This window comes from Entelurus aequoreus, linkage group LG15, assembly GCF_033978785.1.
Source record: "Entelurus aequoreus isolate RoL-2023_Sb linkage group LG15, RoL_Eaeq_v1.1, whole genome shotgun sequence".
Lineage (NCBI taxonomy): Eukaryota > Metazoa > Chordata > Actinopteri > Syngnathiformes > Syngnathidae > Entelurus > Entelurus aequoreus.
This window is the reverse complement of record NC_084745.1, coordinates 46,017,087-46,035,026: the sequence shown is the minus strand read 5'-3', so window position 1 is coordinate 46,035,026 and position 17,940 is coordinate 46,017,087. Positions and strand designations below refer to the sequence as shown.

General features: G+C 39.1%; 1 protein-coding gene across 2 annotated transcripts in view; it reads left to right on the top strand.

Annotated features, from left to right (window-relative positions):
- Window positions 1-12,657, top strand: part of ube3c (ubiquitin protein ligase E3C) — a 59,905-nt gene extending 47,248 nt beyond the window's left edge. For both annotated transcript variants that reach the window (XM_062022090.1, XM_062022091.1), the window contains exon 24: window positions 11,950-12,657. In XM_062022090.1, the coding sequence (XP_061878074.1) occupies window positions 11,950-12,120 (171 nt within the window). In that variant the 3' untranslated portion in view covers window positions 12,121-12,657. The remainder of the gene's footprint in view (window positions 1-11,949) is intronic.
- Window positions 12,658-17,940: the final 5,283 nt, after the last annotated feature.

The following is a 17,940-nucleotide window of genomic DNA, read 5'->3' as shown; positions in this document are numbered from 1 at the left end:
ATGTGAATGTTTTAATGGGAACTAAATGCGATATCTGAAAGGGGTACACATTATTTCCAAAGTAGGACCTCCACCCAGACATATAATACTAGTACACAGCTCATGAAAAACAATATGTTATAGTCATTGAAAGTGGGCCAAAACACTTATATTATGAAATAATCTCATGGAAATGACTGCTGTCATTTAATTACAATAATAAAACATTGAACTTATTATTTTGGTCAGGTTTGGGACAGGTGTGCTGCAGGTGTGACCACAGTGCATGTGCACGACTGACGTCGCTCACATGTGCTCCACCGAATGCTCAAGGAGTGTTTGCGTTTGCTCACACATATGGAAAATTAGAGGGAACATTGTTTAGAGGTATCCATAATACGCCGATAGGGAGAAGTTTTTGTTTACACAATGAGTCGGGCGTGTCTTGACCTCCGCAGCGGAGGCTCTGCCGAACCCCTGAGGCTGACACACCGAACCCCTAGGGTTCGATCGAACCCAGGTTAAGAAGCACTGGTCTAAAGTGACCAATTAGAAAGGAGGGAAGTTGCTGGGCCGTGTATTTAATGCACGCACTTAAGTGCCAAAAGGGTGGAACATTGCACGCGTAGAGAAAGACACATTGCGAGTACAAAAAGACTGTGCGCAAAAAGATGCCCCACGTGTGCACACAGAGAGGCTGCGTGAGTCTCAGTGTTTATATACGCGCAATAATTTTAGCACTGTTTAACGCCATACCGGTCAGTCAGTAATTTATTTTCCCCCCATACGGCGCTCCTGGATGTGCCAACAAAAAAAGGCAACTCTGCAGGGCAAATAGGCTGGTGAGCAGTGGTTATAACTTATCTACTTCACTAATTAGATTTGTATATACTAAATACCGGTATCATATTGTATGGTACCAATACAAAGAGGCCGATACGATATACATCAAACTGCCAAATACCCGCGCCGATAATCGGTCGATCTCTACTTGCCACCCTCAGTAGTCGTCATCTTGGCAGTAATTGATGTGGGACAAATCTGTACTGTCAAACTCATTGTACTTACTAAAGCAAGCCTTCTGTTTGAGACACAGCAACACACTAATTCTACCTATTGCTTGGATTCACATGACATCACGTCCGGCTCATGAAATATGCATGGTGGTCAAGCCAGCGTCTGTTCTCAATGGGTACCAGGCGCCATTTAGGCTTTCTCGAAGAAAAATGGCCTATGATTGCGTTGTTTTAGGATGTTGGAACCGTTCAAATCGCAAAGTGGTTAAAAGTTTCTTCAGAGTTCCTTGACAAGGTAATTAAGAAGGGCGAAAGAGTGCAAGATTTTACCAAACGACGGACAAGAAAAGTAGCAAGCACTCCAGTCCAAGGAAGTGAAATGAAGTGAATTATATTCATATAGCGCTTTTCTCTAGTGACTCAAAGTGCTTTTACATGGTGAAACCCAATATCTAAGTTACATTTAAACCAGTGTGGCTGGCACTGGGAGAAGGTGGGTAAAGTGTCTTGCCCAAGGACACAATGGCAGTGGCTTAGATGGCGGAAGCGGGGATCGAACCTGGAACCCTCAAGTTGCTGGCACGGCCACTCTACCAACCGAGCTATACCGCCCAGAAGCAGAGTCAAAGAACGCACAAGTTTGCAGTGCACTGCAAAAAGTCAGTGTTCAAAAACAAGAAAAAGAAATACAAAAATGAGGGGTATTTTATTTGAACTAAGCAAAATTATCTGCCAATAGAACAAGAAAATTCGGCTGGTCAAGACTTTCCAAAACAAGTAAAATTAGCTAACCTCAATGAACCCCAAAATACCTTAAAATAAGTATATTCTCACTAATAACAAGTGCACTCTTCTTGGTAGAAAAAAAAAATTAGACTTTTTTGCTCAATATGTTGAAAAATATTCTTAAATTAAGTAAATGCTAGTGCCATTATCTTGACATAATGATATGCGCTCGGCATCATGATTTTTTTTTTTCATGCTTAAAGTAAGAAATTATTACTTTAAAAAAGTAGTTTTATACTTGTGAGTGTTGATGACACAGCTTTGCATCAGTTGATATTCTAGTTTCAAGCATGTTTTACTCAATATAGGTCATAAAATCTCAGCAACAAGCTGTAATATCTGACTGGGGTCATTTAGGACCAAAACCCTTAAAACAAGTAAAACACTCCAACATAAAATCTGCTTAGTGAGAAGAATTATCTTATCAGACAGAAAATAAGCAAATAACACCCTTATTTGAGATATTTAATCTTACTTAGATTTCAGTTTTTGCAGTGTGATCACTTCGTCAAAGGTTTGTTTGATATACTTTAAACGTTTGTTTCACATTTACATATTATCTTGATAATATTTGTATTTCTTAAAACACATTTTTGCCAAAGAGTGTTTCATTAAGCACCAACTCGGCGAGTCTAAAGAAAAAAAAAAGCAAATGTAAGCAAAACCTAAAATAAGTTTTTACCAAAGGCAGCAATCCTAAATCAATAGCACATACAGAATGTTGACATATATAGTTATATTTTGATAAAGACGGGGAAAAACACGCTACTTGTAAACAGCGCATACTACAGCAACAAACATGGCTTATTTAGATTTGAAGTGCAACCTTACCCGAGAAAATACGATGCATATATATCCGTGAGAGTCTTGATACCAATTTCCTTGAACCAGCCATACACAAAGAAGTTGTAGACCTCCATTCTTTTCCAAGTTTTCATCTGTTTTGTCGTGTCTGGAGCACAATAGTTAGTTAGATTTTTTTGCTCGTATCTGCGTTTAGCAGAAAGATCTCGGCCCCCCACGTACTCAGTTTTTCACTTCCAGGAAGAAATCACGTCACAACTCTTTATACCTACCAATTAATGACTGACACGTCCCATTAAGTGACAGAGTATTGATCACTTTTTTTGGTAGCTCTTTGCGAAAGCACGGGGCAGGTATGTGGAAATGTGACTTTAATGGGTTTGCGATGTCAACAGTGATAGCAGCCCTTAAAGTGATCAGTGGTTGATGAGACGGGTCTGATATGCTGAAGTCTTATCTGCACTGCCACTGTGCTCTCATTTTAGTCGTGTCTGGACAAATAATCATGTGAACTCAGGCTGAACTTTTGAACCGGTGATGCTTGTTAAGATAGGAACTAAGCAAGAAACAGGTCTTGAACAAAAAGGAACGTCCAGAGATGTGCCCATCGATCGGTATTGGACGATATTCCTGAAAAAGTATGTGATCGATTGCCGATTAATGCCGTTTTAATGCCGATTATAAACGCTGACCCTCTGGCTGACAAGCAGCTAGCACTAACTAATAATCACTTCCATTATGGATAACTATTTCTTAGCATCATAAGTGTCATTATCAAGTGCTATTATCACTGGAAGACGAGTTTAAACATGCTATACACCGAGAAAAGCCAGGTGCAGACATGCTAATAGCTAAGTTGAATTGAATTAAAGTATTTATTTCAAACCTGCACAGTACAACAACACATTTTTTTTACATCTTGGCAGAGACATTTGTGCAAGGCTTGAAAAGGGGTTGGATGAAGCAGATGCTTATAATATCCCAACCCCTCTCACTCATTCCACATTTAACATAAGCAATATAATACAAGAACAATACCATACAAACAAAAACAAGAAAAACTCCTGTACACAAACAATACAATAGTACCACTGTTAGTATGAGAAAAGACAAGACGAGACAAAACACACACACCTACACACACACACACACACACACACACACACAAGCCCAAACACTCTCTGACCATACACCTCTCTCCCATCGCTCTGTGCTGAGAGCATCACTCTCTTTCCTCCTCGTACTTCTTCAGTACTTCTTTTTTAAACAGTGTTTTATTGAATCATGTTAGAACACGTTTTTAACTCGTCCCCTAAGTTGTTCCACAGAGTGACTCCACGCACTGAAATGCACATTGACTTTAAAGTTGTTCTAAATTTAGTCAATATAATTTGTTGTTTCCTCTTAGACCAGGCCTGGGCAATTATTTTGACTCGGGGGGCCACATTTAGAGAAAAAAATGTGTCTGGGGGCCGGTATATCTATTTTTAGGAACAGTAATACAAAACCTCACAATAATCTGTCTGATTGAATGCTAAAAACATTATGACAGACCGCCTTAAAACGTAATGGAATTTTTATTTTTTTTATGAATGATAAAACACTGAATATTGACAAAATATGAATGTCCCACCCCCTTTCAATCGACATATTTTACAATCAAGAATTGATTGGAGGACCGTTGAAGGAATAAAATGAGTAGTCTTTTGTTTACCGTATTTTTCGGACTATAAGTCGCAGTTTTTTTCATAGTTTGGCCGGGGGTGCGACTTATACTACGCAGCGACTTATGTGTGAAATTATTAACACATTACCGTAAAATATCAAATAATATTATTTAGCTCATTCACGTAAGAGACTAGACGTATAAGATTTCATGGGATTTATCGATTAGGAGTGACAGATTGTTTGGTAAACGTATAGCATGTTCTATATGTTATAGTTATTTGAATGACTCTTACCATAATATGTTACGTTAACATACCAGGCACGTTCTCAGTTGGTTATTTATGCCTCATATAACGTACACTTATTCAGCCTGTTGTTCACTATTCTTTATTTATTTTAAATTGCCTTTCAAATGTCTATTCTAGGTGTTGGGTTTTATTAAAATAAATTTCCCCAAAAAATGCGACTTATACTCCAGTGCGACTTATATATGTTTTTTTCCCTCTTTATTATGCATTTTCGGCCAGTGCGACTTATACTCCGAAAAATACGGTAGTTATTTTGTACAATTAACTTTGTTTTGCTCAAACAAAGGGAATAAGAAACTATCTTAAATATTATTTTGATATTATTAAACTGTCAATGAAAAAAGTGAAAAATTTACCTTTAATACATGTGATCGGTATTGGACTTGGTGGATACGTCTTATGGTCGGAACATCCCCAGTTTTCTTTTATTGCATTTTTCAGTTTCTAGTTTGAGCAGCTCCACACTTTCGTCCATGTCTGTATGGGAAGGCATCAGGGACTACAGAAGATGTCCTGTGGGATACGTTGTGCCTGTCATAGTTTTATTACTGTCATTAGTTAGGCAAACTTTATTGCTGTCCTGCAAGGACCCAAACTCCTTAAAATCCTGGTGTTACCTCCTCTCAGGGTTTAAGAGATGCTTCGCCTGCTCCTTTTAATCCATTTGACTTTGTCCCCTCCTATCTCTCCTCTCCCACGTCTCTTCTGTGGACGGGATGGGGCGTTAATTTGCGCGGGGGGGTGGTATCGGCCCTTGACCCGGAACCAGCTCATCTTTAATTAGCTGTCGGGAAAGAGCCCAGGATTCATTAGAGGAGAAATAGCGCTGTCAGGCAAAGCCCATTTAAAAAAAGATGATGGAAACACACTTTTTTTCCCCCTCAAATGATGGCCGCCGTAATGACACTCTTTCAATAAGCAACGACAGTTTAATACGGTAATTGTCAGAAAAATGGCCTCGTTACGGCTAAGCCCCTGCAAGAGCCGTTTAATGTGGCCGATCTGTATTTGCTGGCTGAAAATAGCAGCTGTTCATGAAAATGTTCAATTTGCTCAAAAAGGTTCGTTATGTCTTCTTATTTCTACACTCTTTCAAATGTTCTTGTAATCAGACAATATTTTCGGTATATTAGATGGAATCTTTACCTGAAGAAGACTGCAGATGACTGTCGAAACATGTCAGGCTAAGATTCCATCTAATATACCGAAAATATTGTCTGATTACAAGAACATTTGAAAGAGTATCGGAATTGTTCAATGTCACAGTTCCCTGCCGCGTCAAACTCTGTTCAATCAGTCAATCATCATTCAAAGTTTACTTATAAAGCCCTAAATCACGAGTGTCTCAAAGGGCTGCACAAGCCACAACGACATCCTCGGCTCAGATCCCACATCAGGGCAAGGAAAAACTCAACCCAATGGGATAACAATGTGAAACCTTGGAGGGGACAGCAGATGCGGGAACCCCCCCTGGGCGACTGGTGCAATGGATGCCGCGTTGTTCTAGCATAATAGTGTGAGAGTCCAGTCCATAGTGGATCTAACATAATAGTGTGAGAGTCCAGTCCATAGTGGATCCAACATAATAGTGTGAGAGTCCAGTCCGTAGTGGATCTAACATAATAGTGTGAGAGTCCAGTCCGTAGTGGATCTAACATAATATTGTGAGAGTCCACTCCATAGTGGATCTAGCATAATATTGTGAGAGTCCACTCCATAGTGGATGTAGCATAATATTGTGAGAGTCCAGTCCATAGTGGATCTAACATAATATTGTGAGAGTCCAGTCCATAGTGGATCTAAGATAATAGTGTGAGAGTCTAGTCCATAGTGGATCTAACATAATGTTGTGAGAGTCCAGTCCATAGTGGATCTAACATAATAGTGTGAGAGTCCAGTCCATAGTGGATTTAACATAATAGTGTGAGAGTCCAGTCCATAGTGGATTTAACATAATAGTGTGAGAGTCCAGTCCATAGTTGATCTAACATAATAGTGTGAGAGTCCAGTCCGTAGTGGATCTAACATAATATTGTGAGAGTCCAGTCCATAGTGGATCTAACATAATATTGTGAGAGTCCACTCTATAGTGGATCTAGCATAATATTGTGAGAGTCCAGTCCATAGTGGATCTAACATAATATTGTGAGAGTCCAGTCCATAGTGGATCTAAGATAATAGTGTGAGAGTCTAGTCCATAGTGGATCTAACATAATATTGTGAGAGTCCAGTCCATAGTGGATTTAACATAATAGTGTGAGAGTCCAGTCCATAGTGGATCTAACATAATAGTGTGAGAGTCCAGTCCATAGTGGATCTAACATAATAGTGTGAGAGTCCAGTCCATAGTTGATCTAACATAATAGTGTGAGAGTCCAGTCCGTAGTGGATCTAACATAATATTGTGAGAGTCCAGTCCATAGTGGATCTAACATAATATTGTGAGAGTCCAGTCCATAGTGGATCTAGCATAATATTGTGAGAGTCCACTCCATAGTGGATGTAGCATAATATTGTGAGAGTGCAGTCCATAGTGGATCTAACATAATATTGTGAGAGTCCAGTCCATAGTGGATCTAAGATAATAGTGTGAGAGTCTAGTCCATAGTGGATCTAACATAATAGTGTGAGAGTCCAGTCCATAGTGGATTTAACATAATAGTGTGAGAGTCCAGTCCATAGTGGATTTAACATAATAGTGTGAGAGTCCAGTCCATAGTGGATCTAACATAATAGTGTGAGAGTCCAGTCCATAGTGGATCTAACATAATAGTGTGAGAGTCCAGTCCGTAGTTGATCTAACATAATAGTGTGAGAGTCCAGTCCGTAGTGGATCTAACATAATAGTGTGAGAGTCCAGTCCGTAGTGGATCTAACATAATATTGTGAGAGTCCAGTCCATAGTGGATCTAACATAATATTGTGAGAGTCCAGTCCATAGTGGATCAAGCATAATATTGTGAGAGTCCACTCCATAGTGGATGTAGCATAATATTGTGAGAGTCCACTCCATAGTGGATGTAGCATAATATTGTGAGAGTCCAGTCCATAGTGGATCTAACATAATATTGTGAGAGTCCAGTCCATAGTGGATCTAAGATAATAGTGTGAGAGTCTAGTCAATAGTGGATCTAACATAATATTGTGAGAGTCCAGTCCATAGTGGATCTAACATAATATTGTGAGAGTCCAGTCCATAGTGGATCTAAGATAATAGTGTGAGAGTCCAGTCCATAGTGGATCTAACATAATAGTGTGAGAGTCCAGTCCATAGTGGATCTAACATAATAGTGTGAGTCCAGTCCATAGTGGATCTAACATAATAGTGTGAGAGTCCAGTCCATAGTGGATTTAACATAATAGTGTGAGAGTCCAGTCCATAGTGGATTTAACATAATAGTGTGAGAGTCCAGTCCATAGTGGATTTAACATAATAGTGTGAGAGTCCAGTCCATAGTGGATCTAACATAATAGTGTGAGAGTCCAGTCCATAGTGGATTTAACATAATAGTGTGAGAGTCCAGTCCATAGTGGATTTAACATAATAGTGTGAGAGTCCAGTCCATAGTGGATCCAGCATAATATTGTGAGAGTCCAGTCCATAGTGGATCTAGCATAATATTGTGAGAGTCCAGTCCATAGTGGATCTAACATAATAGTGACAGTCCAGTCCATAGTGGATCTAACATAATAGTGTGAGAGTCCAGTCCGTAGTGGATCTAACATAATATTGTGAGAGTCCAGTCCATAGTGGATCTAACATAATATTGTGAGAGTCCACTCTATAGTGGATCTAGCATAATATTGTGAGAGTCCAGTCCATAGTGGATCTAACATAATATTGTGAGAGTCCAGTCCATAGTGGATCTAAGATAATAGTGTGAGAGTCTAGTCCATAGTGGATCTAACATAATATTGTGAGAGTCCAGTCCATAGTGGATTTAACATAATAGTGTGAGAGTCCAGTCCATAGTGGATCTAACATAATAGTGTGAGAGTCCAGTCCATAGTGGATCTAACATAATAGTGTGAGAGTCCAGTCCATAGTTGATCTAACATAATAGTGTGAGAGTCCAGTCCGTAGTGGATCTAACATAATATTGTGAGAGTCCAGTCCATAGTGGATCTAACATAATATTGTGAGAGTCCAGTCCATAGTGGATCTAGCATAATATTGTGAGAGTCCACTCCATAGTGGATGTAGCATAATATTGTGAGAGTGCAGTCCATAGTGGATCTAACATAATATTGTGAGAGTCCAGTCCATAGTGGATCTAAGATAATAGTGTGAGAGTCTAGTCCATAGTGGATCTAACATAATAGTGTGAGAGTCCAGTCCATAGTGGATTTAACATAATAGTGTGAGAGTCCAGTCCATAGTGGATTTAACATAATAGTGTGAGAGTCCAGTCCATAGTGGATCTAACATAATAGTGTGAGAGTCCAGTCCATAGTGGATCTAACATAATAGTGTGAGAGTCCAGTCCGTAGTTGATCTAACATAATAGTGTGAGAGTCCAGTCCGTAGTGGATCTAACATAATAGTGTGAGAGTCCAGTCCGTAGTGGATCTAACATAATATTGTGAGAGTCCAGTCCATAGTGGATCTAACATAATATTGTGAGAGTCCAGTCCATAGTGGATCAAGCATAATATTGTGAGAGTCCACTCCATAGTGGATGTAGCATAATATTGTGAGAGTCCACTCCATAGTGGATGTAGCATAATATTGTGAGAGTCCAGTCCATAGTGGATCTAACATAATATTGTGAGAGTCCAGTCCATAGTGGATCTAAGATAATAGTGTGAGAGTCTAGTCAATAGTGGATCTAACATAATATTGTGAGAGTCCAGTCCATAGTGGATCTAACATAATATTGTGAGAGTCCAGTCCATAGTGGATCTAAGATAATAGTGTGAGAGTCCAGTCCATAGTGGATCTAACATAATAGTGTGAGAGTCCAGTCCATAGTGGATCTAACATAATAGTGAGAGTCCAGTCCATAGTGGATCTAACATAATAGTGTGAGAGTCCAGTCCATAGTGGATTTAACATAATAGTGTGAGAGTCCAGTCCATAGTGGATTTAACATAATAGTGTGAGAGTCCAGTCCATAGTGGATTTAACATAATAGTGTGAGAGTCCAGTCCATAGTGGATCTAACATAATAGTGTGAGAGTCCAGTCCATAGTGGATTTAACATAATAGTGTGAGAGTCCAGTCCATAGTGGATTTAACATAATAGTGTGAGAGTCCAGTCCATAGTGGATCCAGCATAATATTGTGAGAGTCCAGTCCATAGTGGATCTAGCATAATATTGTGAGAGTCCAGTCCATAGTGGATCTAACATAATATTGTGAGAGTCCAGTCCATAGTGGATCTAACATAATAGTGAGAGTCCAGTCCATAGTGGATCTAACATAATATTGTGAGAGTCCAGTCCATAGTGGATTTAACATAATAGTGTGAGAGTCCAGTCCATAGTGGATCTAACATAATAGTGTGAGAGTCCAGTCCATAGTGGATCTAACATAATAGTGTGAGAGTCCAGTCCATAGTTGATCTAACATAATAGTGTGAGAGTCCAGTCCGTAGTGGATCTAACATAATATTGTGAGAGTCCAGTCCATAGTGGATCTAACATAATATTGTGAGAGTCCAGTCCATAGTGGATCTAGCATAATATTGTGAGAGTCCACTCCATAGTGGATGTAGCATAATATTGTGAGAGTGCAGTCCATAGTGGATCTAACATAATATTGTGAGAGTCCAGTCCATAGTGGATCTAAGATAATAGTGTGAGAGTCTAGTCCATAGTGGATCTAACATAATAGTGTGAGAGTCCAGTCCATAGTGGATTTAACATAATAGTGTGAGAGTCCAGTCCATAGTGGATTTAACATAATAGTGTGAGAGTCCAGTCCATAGTGGATCTAACATAATAGTGTGAGAGTCCAGTCCATAGTGGATCTAACATAATAGTGTGAGAGTCCAGTCCGTAGTTGATCTAACATAATAGTGTGAGAGTCCAGTCCGTAGTGGATCTAACATAATAGTGTGAGAGTCCAGTCCGTAGTGGATCTAACATAATATTGTGAGAGTCCAGTCCATAGTGGATCTAACATAATATTGTGAGAGTCCAGTCCATAGTGGATCAAGCATAATATTGTGAGAGTCCACTCCATAGTGGATGTAGCATAATATTGTGAGAGTCCACTCCATAGTGGATGTAGCATAATATTGTGAGAGTCCAGTCCATAGTGGATCTAACATAATATTGTGAGAGTCCAGTCCATAGTGGATCTAAGATAATAGTGTGAGAGTCTAGTCAATAGTGGATCTAACATAATATTGTGAGAGTCCAGTCCATAGTGGATCTAACATAATATTGTGAGAGTCCAGTCCATAGTGGATCTAAGATAATAGTGTGAGAGTCCAGTCCATAGTGGATCTAACATAATAGTGTGAGAGTCCAGTCCATAGTGGATCTAACATAATAGTGAGAGTCCAGTCCATAGTGGATCTAACATAATAGTGTGAGAGTCCAGTCCATAGTGGATTTAACATAATAGTGTGAGAGTCCAGTCCATAGTGGATTTAACATAATAGTGTGAGAGTCCAGTCCATAGTGGATTTAACATAATAGTGTGAGAGTCCAGTCCATAGTGGATCTAACATAATAGTGTGAGAGTCCAGTCCATAGTGGATTTAACATAATAGTGTGAGAGTCCAGTCCATAGTGGATTTAACATAATAGTGTGAGAGTCCAGTCCATAGTGGATCCAGCATAATATTGTGAGAGTCCAGTCCATAGTGGATCTAGCATAATATTGTGAGAGTCCAGTCCATAGTGGATCTAACATAATATTGTGAGAGTCCAGTCCATAGTGGATCTAACATAATAGTGAGAGTCCAGTCCATAGTGGATCTAACATAATAGTGTGAGAGTCCAGTCCATAGTGGATTTAACATAATAGTGTGAGAGTCCAGTCCATAGTGGATTTAACATAATAGTGTGAGAGTCCAGTCCATAGTGGATTTAACATAATAGTGTGAGAGTCCACTCCATAGTGGATCTAGCATGTTCAAACTCTGGGGCAGCGTCGCTCGGTTGGTAGAGCGGCCGTGCCAGCAACCTGGGGGTTCTAGGTTCGATCCCCGCGTCTGCCATCCTAGTGACAGCTGTAGTGTCCTTGGGCAAGACACTTCACCCACTTGCTCCCAGTGCCACCCACACTGGTTTAAATGTAATTTAGATGATGGGTTTCACTATGTAAAGCGCTTTGAGTCACTAGAGAAAAGTGCTATATAAATATAATTCACTTCACTTCCTAAATGTGTGCTGCCACGTTTGAGCATTGACGGCCATCGTTGGCTCGCCCACAGGAGCTGTACCCGGCCTTCTGCGTCCACAACGGCGGCAGCGACCTGGACCGCCTGCCCACGGCCAGCACCTGCATGAACCTCCTCAAGCTGCCAGAGTTCTACAGCCAGCAGCAGATGAGGAACAAGCTGCTCTACGCCATCGAGTCCTCGGCCGGCTTCGAGCTCAGCTGAGAGCTCACCTCGGCAAAGAAAGACTTGGCAAAAGAACACAACTGACTCTTTTTGCCCGTACGACTGTTGTGTGCAGGTATGTGTGTGACGAGTGCGAAGGGGACAAGCACCCCCAGAATAAGACGCCTTTTTTAACCCTTTGCTTTTAGCTAAATTTAAGTGACGAAACCGAGCAATTTAGTGCTGATATGTTGTGTTTTCACCAAAGATGAGTGGCATCATGCAGATAATAACAAAATCATACAAAAGGCAATACAGAGACAAGAGGGACTGTGAAGTTGAACGCTTCAAATGTATGTCATACTCATGTGTGCATCTAGCAAAGGTATGATAGCATGAGGGGGTTGTGAATATGTACATGTTCTCTTGTATCATTCATGTATTCAGTATTTGTACAGCTTTCCTTCTTTATTATGGTTGTGTGTGACATGGTTGAAACTTACCAATGTTCAGCGTACCCTCAAAAAAAAAAGAAAAAAAAAGAGCGTATGGAAATGAATAAAGCCACTTTTCTTTTTTGCACAAGTGTCGCTCGTGATGGAATAATGTCGATGTAGAGCAGTGCATTTTGGGGGAAATATTTCTTAACGTACAGTAGAGGGCCAAAAGTTTGGACACAGCTTCTCATTTAATGCATTTTCTTTATTTTCATGACTATTTACATTGTAGAAAACTATGACACCTGTGAAGTGAAAACCATTTCACCTCTTGATGCTCATTGAGAGAATGCCAAGAGCAGTGTTTCCCACACATTCATTTATTTGTGGCGGCCCGCTACGAAAGAATTACGTCCGCCACAAATAAATGATAAATGGGTTATACTTGTATAGCGCTTTTCTACCTTCAAGGTACTCAAAGCGCTTTGACAGTATTTCCACATTCACCCATTCACACACACATTCACACACTGATGGCGGGAGCTGCCATGCAAGGCGCTAACCAGCAGCCATCAGAGGCAAAGGGTGAAGTGTAGAAGGTGGGAATTGAACCCCAGTAACCAGCAACACTCCGATTGCTGGCACAGCCACTCTACCAACTTCGCCACGCCGTCCATAAAACATTTTTTTTTTTAAATGTTTTTATTTTATTTTATTTTTTTTTTTTTGGTCCTGTCCAGCTTCTCAGGCAAATCATATAGTTGATGTAGATGCCCATATTGGCTGTTCAGATTTACTTTACAAAAGAGAAGTGTAGGATACTTCTCTTGTTGCCTTATTTGTATTTGACTTTATTAAATGTATTTATATTAGAAACACAACATGTGTATATAACAAAGGGTGCAAAGTCTGCAGGCAGTAGGAAACACATGGTTAAGTGTAGGGAGTAAAACTGATGGCAGTCTAAAGTTCAAGATTTTTGGAGCTCTTTATTCAGTGGATCAGATGTTTGATGAAGCTTTGTGTCTATCTACCACCACTACTGTTTTCTGTTTATTTGTTACTGACTGTGGCAGGACACCTCTGCCTCTGTTTCACTTTATGTTGCTGGTAAATAATATGGTTGTAGTAGTAGGCTAAAGTTAAATTATTTAGTATGCACTAATTAAAGGGGCAGAGCTTTGAGACATTTTAGCTTATATATTTTATAAGATATATTTTTTGTAAGAACCACAATTAATATATTTCAGTGAATAACTTATTGTTCAAATCTGTATATAAATATGTACATAAAGTGTTGTAATTATATTGTAAAATGGATGGATGGACGTTTAATACAAAACTGTTATTATTAATTAGTAAGTATACATTTTTTGAGCCTTTTTAGAGAAAATCAAATCATTGTAGTAAATTATGCAAATTACTCGATGATGTCATTGTGACCACGCCCATAGCCACGCCCCCACCGCCACAGGTATCTTGGCAGTTTATGGGAAACACTGCAAGAGTGCAAAGCAGTAATCAGAGCAAAGGATGGCTATTTTTAAGAAACTAGAATATAAAACATGTTTTCAGTTATTTCACCTTTTTTTGTTAAGTACATAACTCCACATGTGTTCATTCATAGTTTTGATGCCTTCAGTGACAATCTACAATGTAAATAGTCATGAAAATAAAGAAAACACATTGAATGAGAAGCTTTTATTATTATAAAAAAAGAAAAGAACCCTGCAGAAATAGAAAAATAGAGCAAAAAGGCATAGTGTAATGAGAAAAAGCTGAAAGGTTGATACATATAACGAATAAAAACACAAACTGTGAATTGAAATTTATGTTTTAGATATTTTATTAGCTTATTTCTGTCATGACCTCCTTGAAAAGTTTTGGTGTTTGACTCCCACACTTGTTACTGATTGGCAACCTGGACACACCTGCTCCTGGTTGCCAATCAGGCTTCTATGTACAGTAGAGGGCCAAAAGTTTGGACACACCTTCTCATTCAATGCGTTTTCTTTATTTTCATGACTATTTACATTGTAGAAAACTATGACACCTGTGAAGTGAAAACCATTTCACCTCTTGAAGCTCATTGAGAGAATGCCAAGAGTGTGCAAAGCAGTAATCAGAGCAAAGGGTAGCTATTTTGAAGAAACTAGAATATAAAAAATGTCAGTTATTTCACCTTTTTTTGTTAAGTACATAACTCCACATGTGTTCATTCAAAGTTTTGATGCCTTCAGTGACAATCTACAATGTAAATAGTCATGAAAATAAAGAAAACCCATTGAATGAGAAGCTTTTATTATTGTAAAAAGAAAAAGAAAAGAACCCTGCAAAAAATGGAAAAATCCAGCAAAAAAATTGATACCTATAATGAATAAAAACACAAAATGTGTATTTAAATTTATGTTTTAGATATTTTATTAGCTTATTTCTGTCATGACCTCCTTGAAAAGTTTTGGTGTTTTTTCACCCCCGTCTGCCCCTGAGCACTGACTCCCACACTTGTTACTGATTGGCAACCTGGACACACCTGCTCCTGGTTGCCAATCAGGCTTCTATGTACAGTACAGGTTTGGACACACCTTCTCATTCAATGCGTTTTCTTTATTTTCATGACTATTTACATTGTAGATTGTCACTGAAGACATCAAAACTATGAATTAACACGTGGAGTTATGTACTGAAAACATGTTTTTAATTCTAGTTTCTTCAAAATAGCCACCCTTTGCTCTGACTACTGCTTTGCACACTCTTGGCATTCTCTCAATGAGCTTCAAGCACACCGTTGAAGTGAAAACCATTTCAGGTGACTACCTCTTGAAGCTCATCGAGAGAATGCCAAGAGTGTGCAAAGCAGTAATCAGAGCAAATGGTGACTATTTTGAAGAAACTAGAATATAAAACATGTTGACAGTTATTTCACCTTTTTTTGTTAAGTACATAACTCCACATGTGTTCATTCATAGTTTTGATGCCTTCAGTGACAACCTACAATGTAAATAGTCATGAAAATAAAGAAAACACATTGAATGAGAAGGTGTGTCCAAACTTTTGACCTGTACTGTATGTCAGAATCAGCTTTATTGGCCAAGTATGTCGAACACAAGGAATTTAACCTGGTAAGACTGTGCTCTTTGTTCATGGTCTCTGACAATTTCCTCAAAAAAACACTGAAGAACTATTCTGGCTTTGCGATGTACTACTGGGCCAGCCACAAATGAAGATTGTGCGTACGTGTCATAAATCTAACTATTACTCACATCCACCACGTGTGTGTGTGTGTGTGTGTGTGTGTGTGTGTGTGTGTGTGTGTGTGTGTGTGTGTGTGAAGCGTTGAAATGAGGATTCATCTCAATTACTCTGATTTATGGATGACAATTACCTTGTGATTCCTGATGGACTGGACTGTACCACTTTATTGATTTAAAGTTAAAAGTACCACTGATAGTCACACACACACTAGGTGTGGTGAAATTACCCTCTGCATTTGACCCATCACCCTTGTTCACCCCCAGGGAGGTGAGGGGAGCAGCAAGCACCAGCGGTGGCCGCGCACGGGAATCATTTTTGGTGATTTAACCCCCAATTCCAACCCTTGATGCTGAGTGCCAAGCAGGGAGGTAATGGCTCCCATTTTTATAGTCTTTTTACCAATATTAGTTTGACAATTCAGCAGCTGTACCCACTTGACATGATTGCAGAGACGGTCACCCTGAAAGGGGTTCACCTACATCTGTGATCCCTACCTCAATGTTTCTTTTTCCCCATCTGAGGTTTTTGAAGTTTTTCCTTGCCCGGATGTGGGTTGAGATCAAGGAACGGCTGCATTGGTAATAGATGTGGTGAATCTTGCTGGCCCACTCATACACTTCAGCCTGCCTCCAAGTCTTTAAATGAAAGCGTTTCGCTGTTTTGTTGATCATGACCTCGAACTAAATGAGCCACATTTCCTACTTCTAAACCAGGGGTGTCAAACTCATTTTAGATGGGGGGGCCACATGGAGAAAAATCTACTCCCAAGTGGGCCGGACTGGTAAAATCACGGCACGATAACTTAAAATTAAAGACAACTTGAGATTGTTTTCTTTGTTTAGAAATAGTACAAGCACATTCTGAAATTGTACAAATCATAATGTTGTTGTTTTTTGTTTTTTTTACAATTACCGTATTTTTCGGACTATAAGTCACATTTTTTTTCATAGTTTGGCCGGGGGTGCGACTTATACTCAGGAGCGACTTATGTGTGAAATTATTAACACATTTCCGTAAAATATCAAATAATGTTATTTAGCTCATTCACGTAAGAGACTAGACGTATAAGATTTCATGGGATTTAGCGATTAGGAGTGACAGATTGTTTGGTAAACGTATAGCATGTTCTATATGTTATAGTTATTTGAATGACTCTTACCATAATATGTTACGTTAACATACCAGGCACGTTCTCAGTTGGTTATTTATGCCTCATATAACGTACACTTATTCAGCCTGTTGTTCACTATTCTTTATTTATTTTAAATTGCCTTTCAAATGTCTATTCTTGGTGTTGGCTTTTATCAAATAAATTTCCCCCAAAAATGCGACTTATACTCCAGTGCGACTTATATATGTTTTTTTCCTTCTTTATTATGCATTTTCGGCCGGTGCGACTCATACTCCGGAGCGACTTATAGTCTGAAAAATGCGGTACCTGTTGCGAATAATAGTACATATACTTTGTCGTTATTTATATTTTCTAAATAAATTATGTGATAATGTTGGAGTATAACTGTCATACTCAATATGACCGTTATTTAAACATAACTCCTAAACAAAACATGCAATATGTCTAATAATGCCTTAAATAATGTATCTTTGTGAGTTATACTAGAAACGTATGCTTTTGTAAGGTTTGCAAAGACAAAAATGTGTTTTTTACTCAATGTGACAGTAATGTTCTTAGAATCCTGAGATTAATTTTCTATCTATCAAGATAAAAAAATCATATCAAAATCCGGTAACACTTTAGTATGGGGAACATCCATCCATCCATTTTCTACCCCTTGTCCCTTTTGGAGTCGCGAGGGGTGCTGGAGCCTATCTCAGCTGCATTCGGGCGGAAGGCGGGGTACACCCTGGACAAGTCGCCACCTCATCGCAGGGCCAACACAGATAGACGGACAACATTCACATTCACATTCACACACTAGGGCCAATTTAGTGTTGCCAATCAATCTATCCCCAGGTGCATGTCTTTGGAGGTGGGAGGAAGCCCGGAACATATTCACCATTAATTAGTTGCTTATTAACATGCAAATTAGTAACATATTGGCTGTTAATTAGTCATTATTAAGTACTTATTAATGCCTTATTCTGCATGGCCTTATTATACAACCAGTAAGCCATTAACTAGAGTCTTCCCTAACCCTAAAACTAACCCTAACCCTATGTTAAGAAGCAA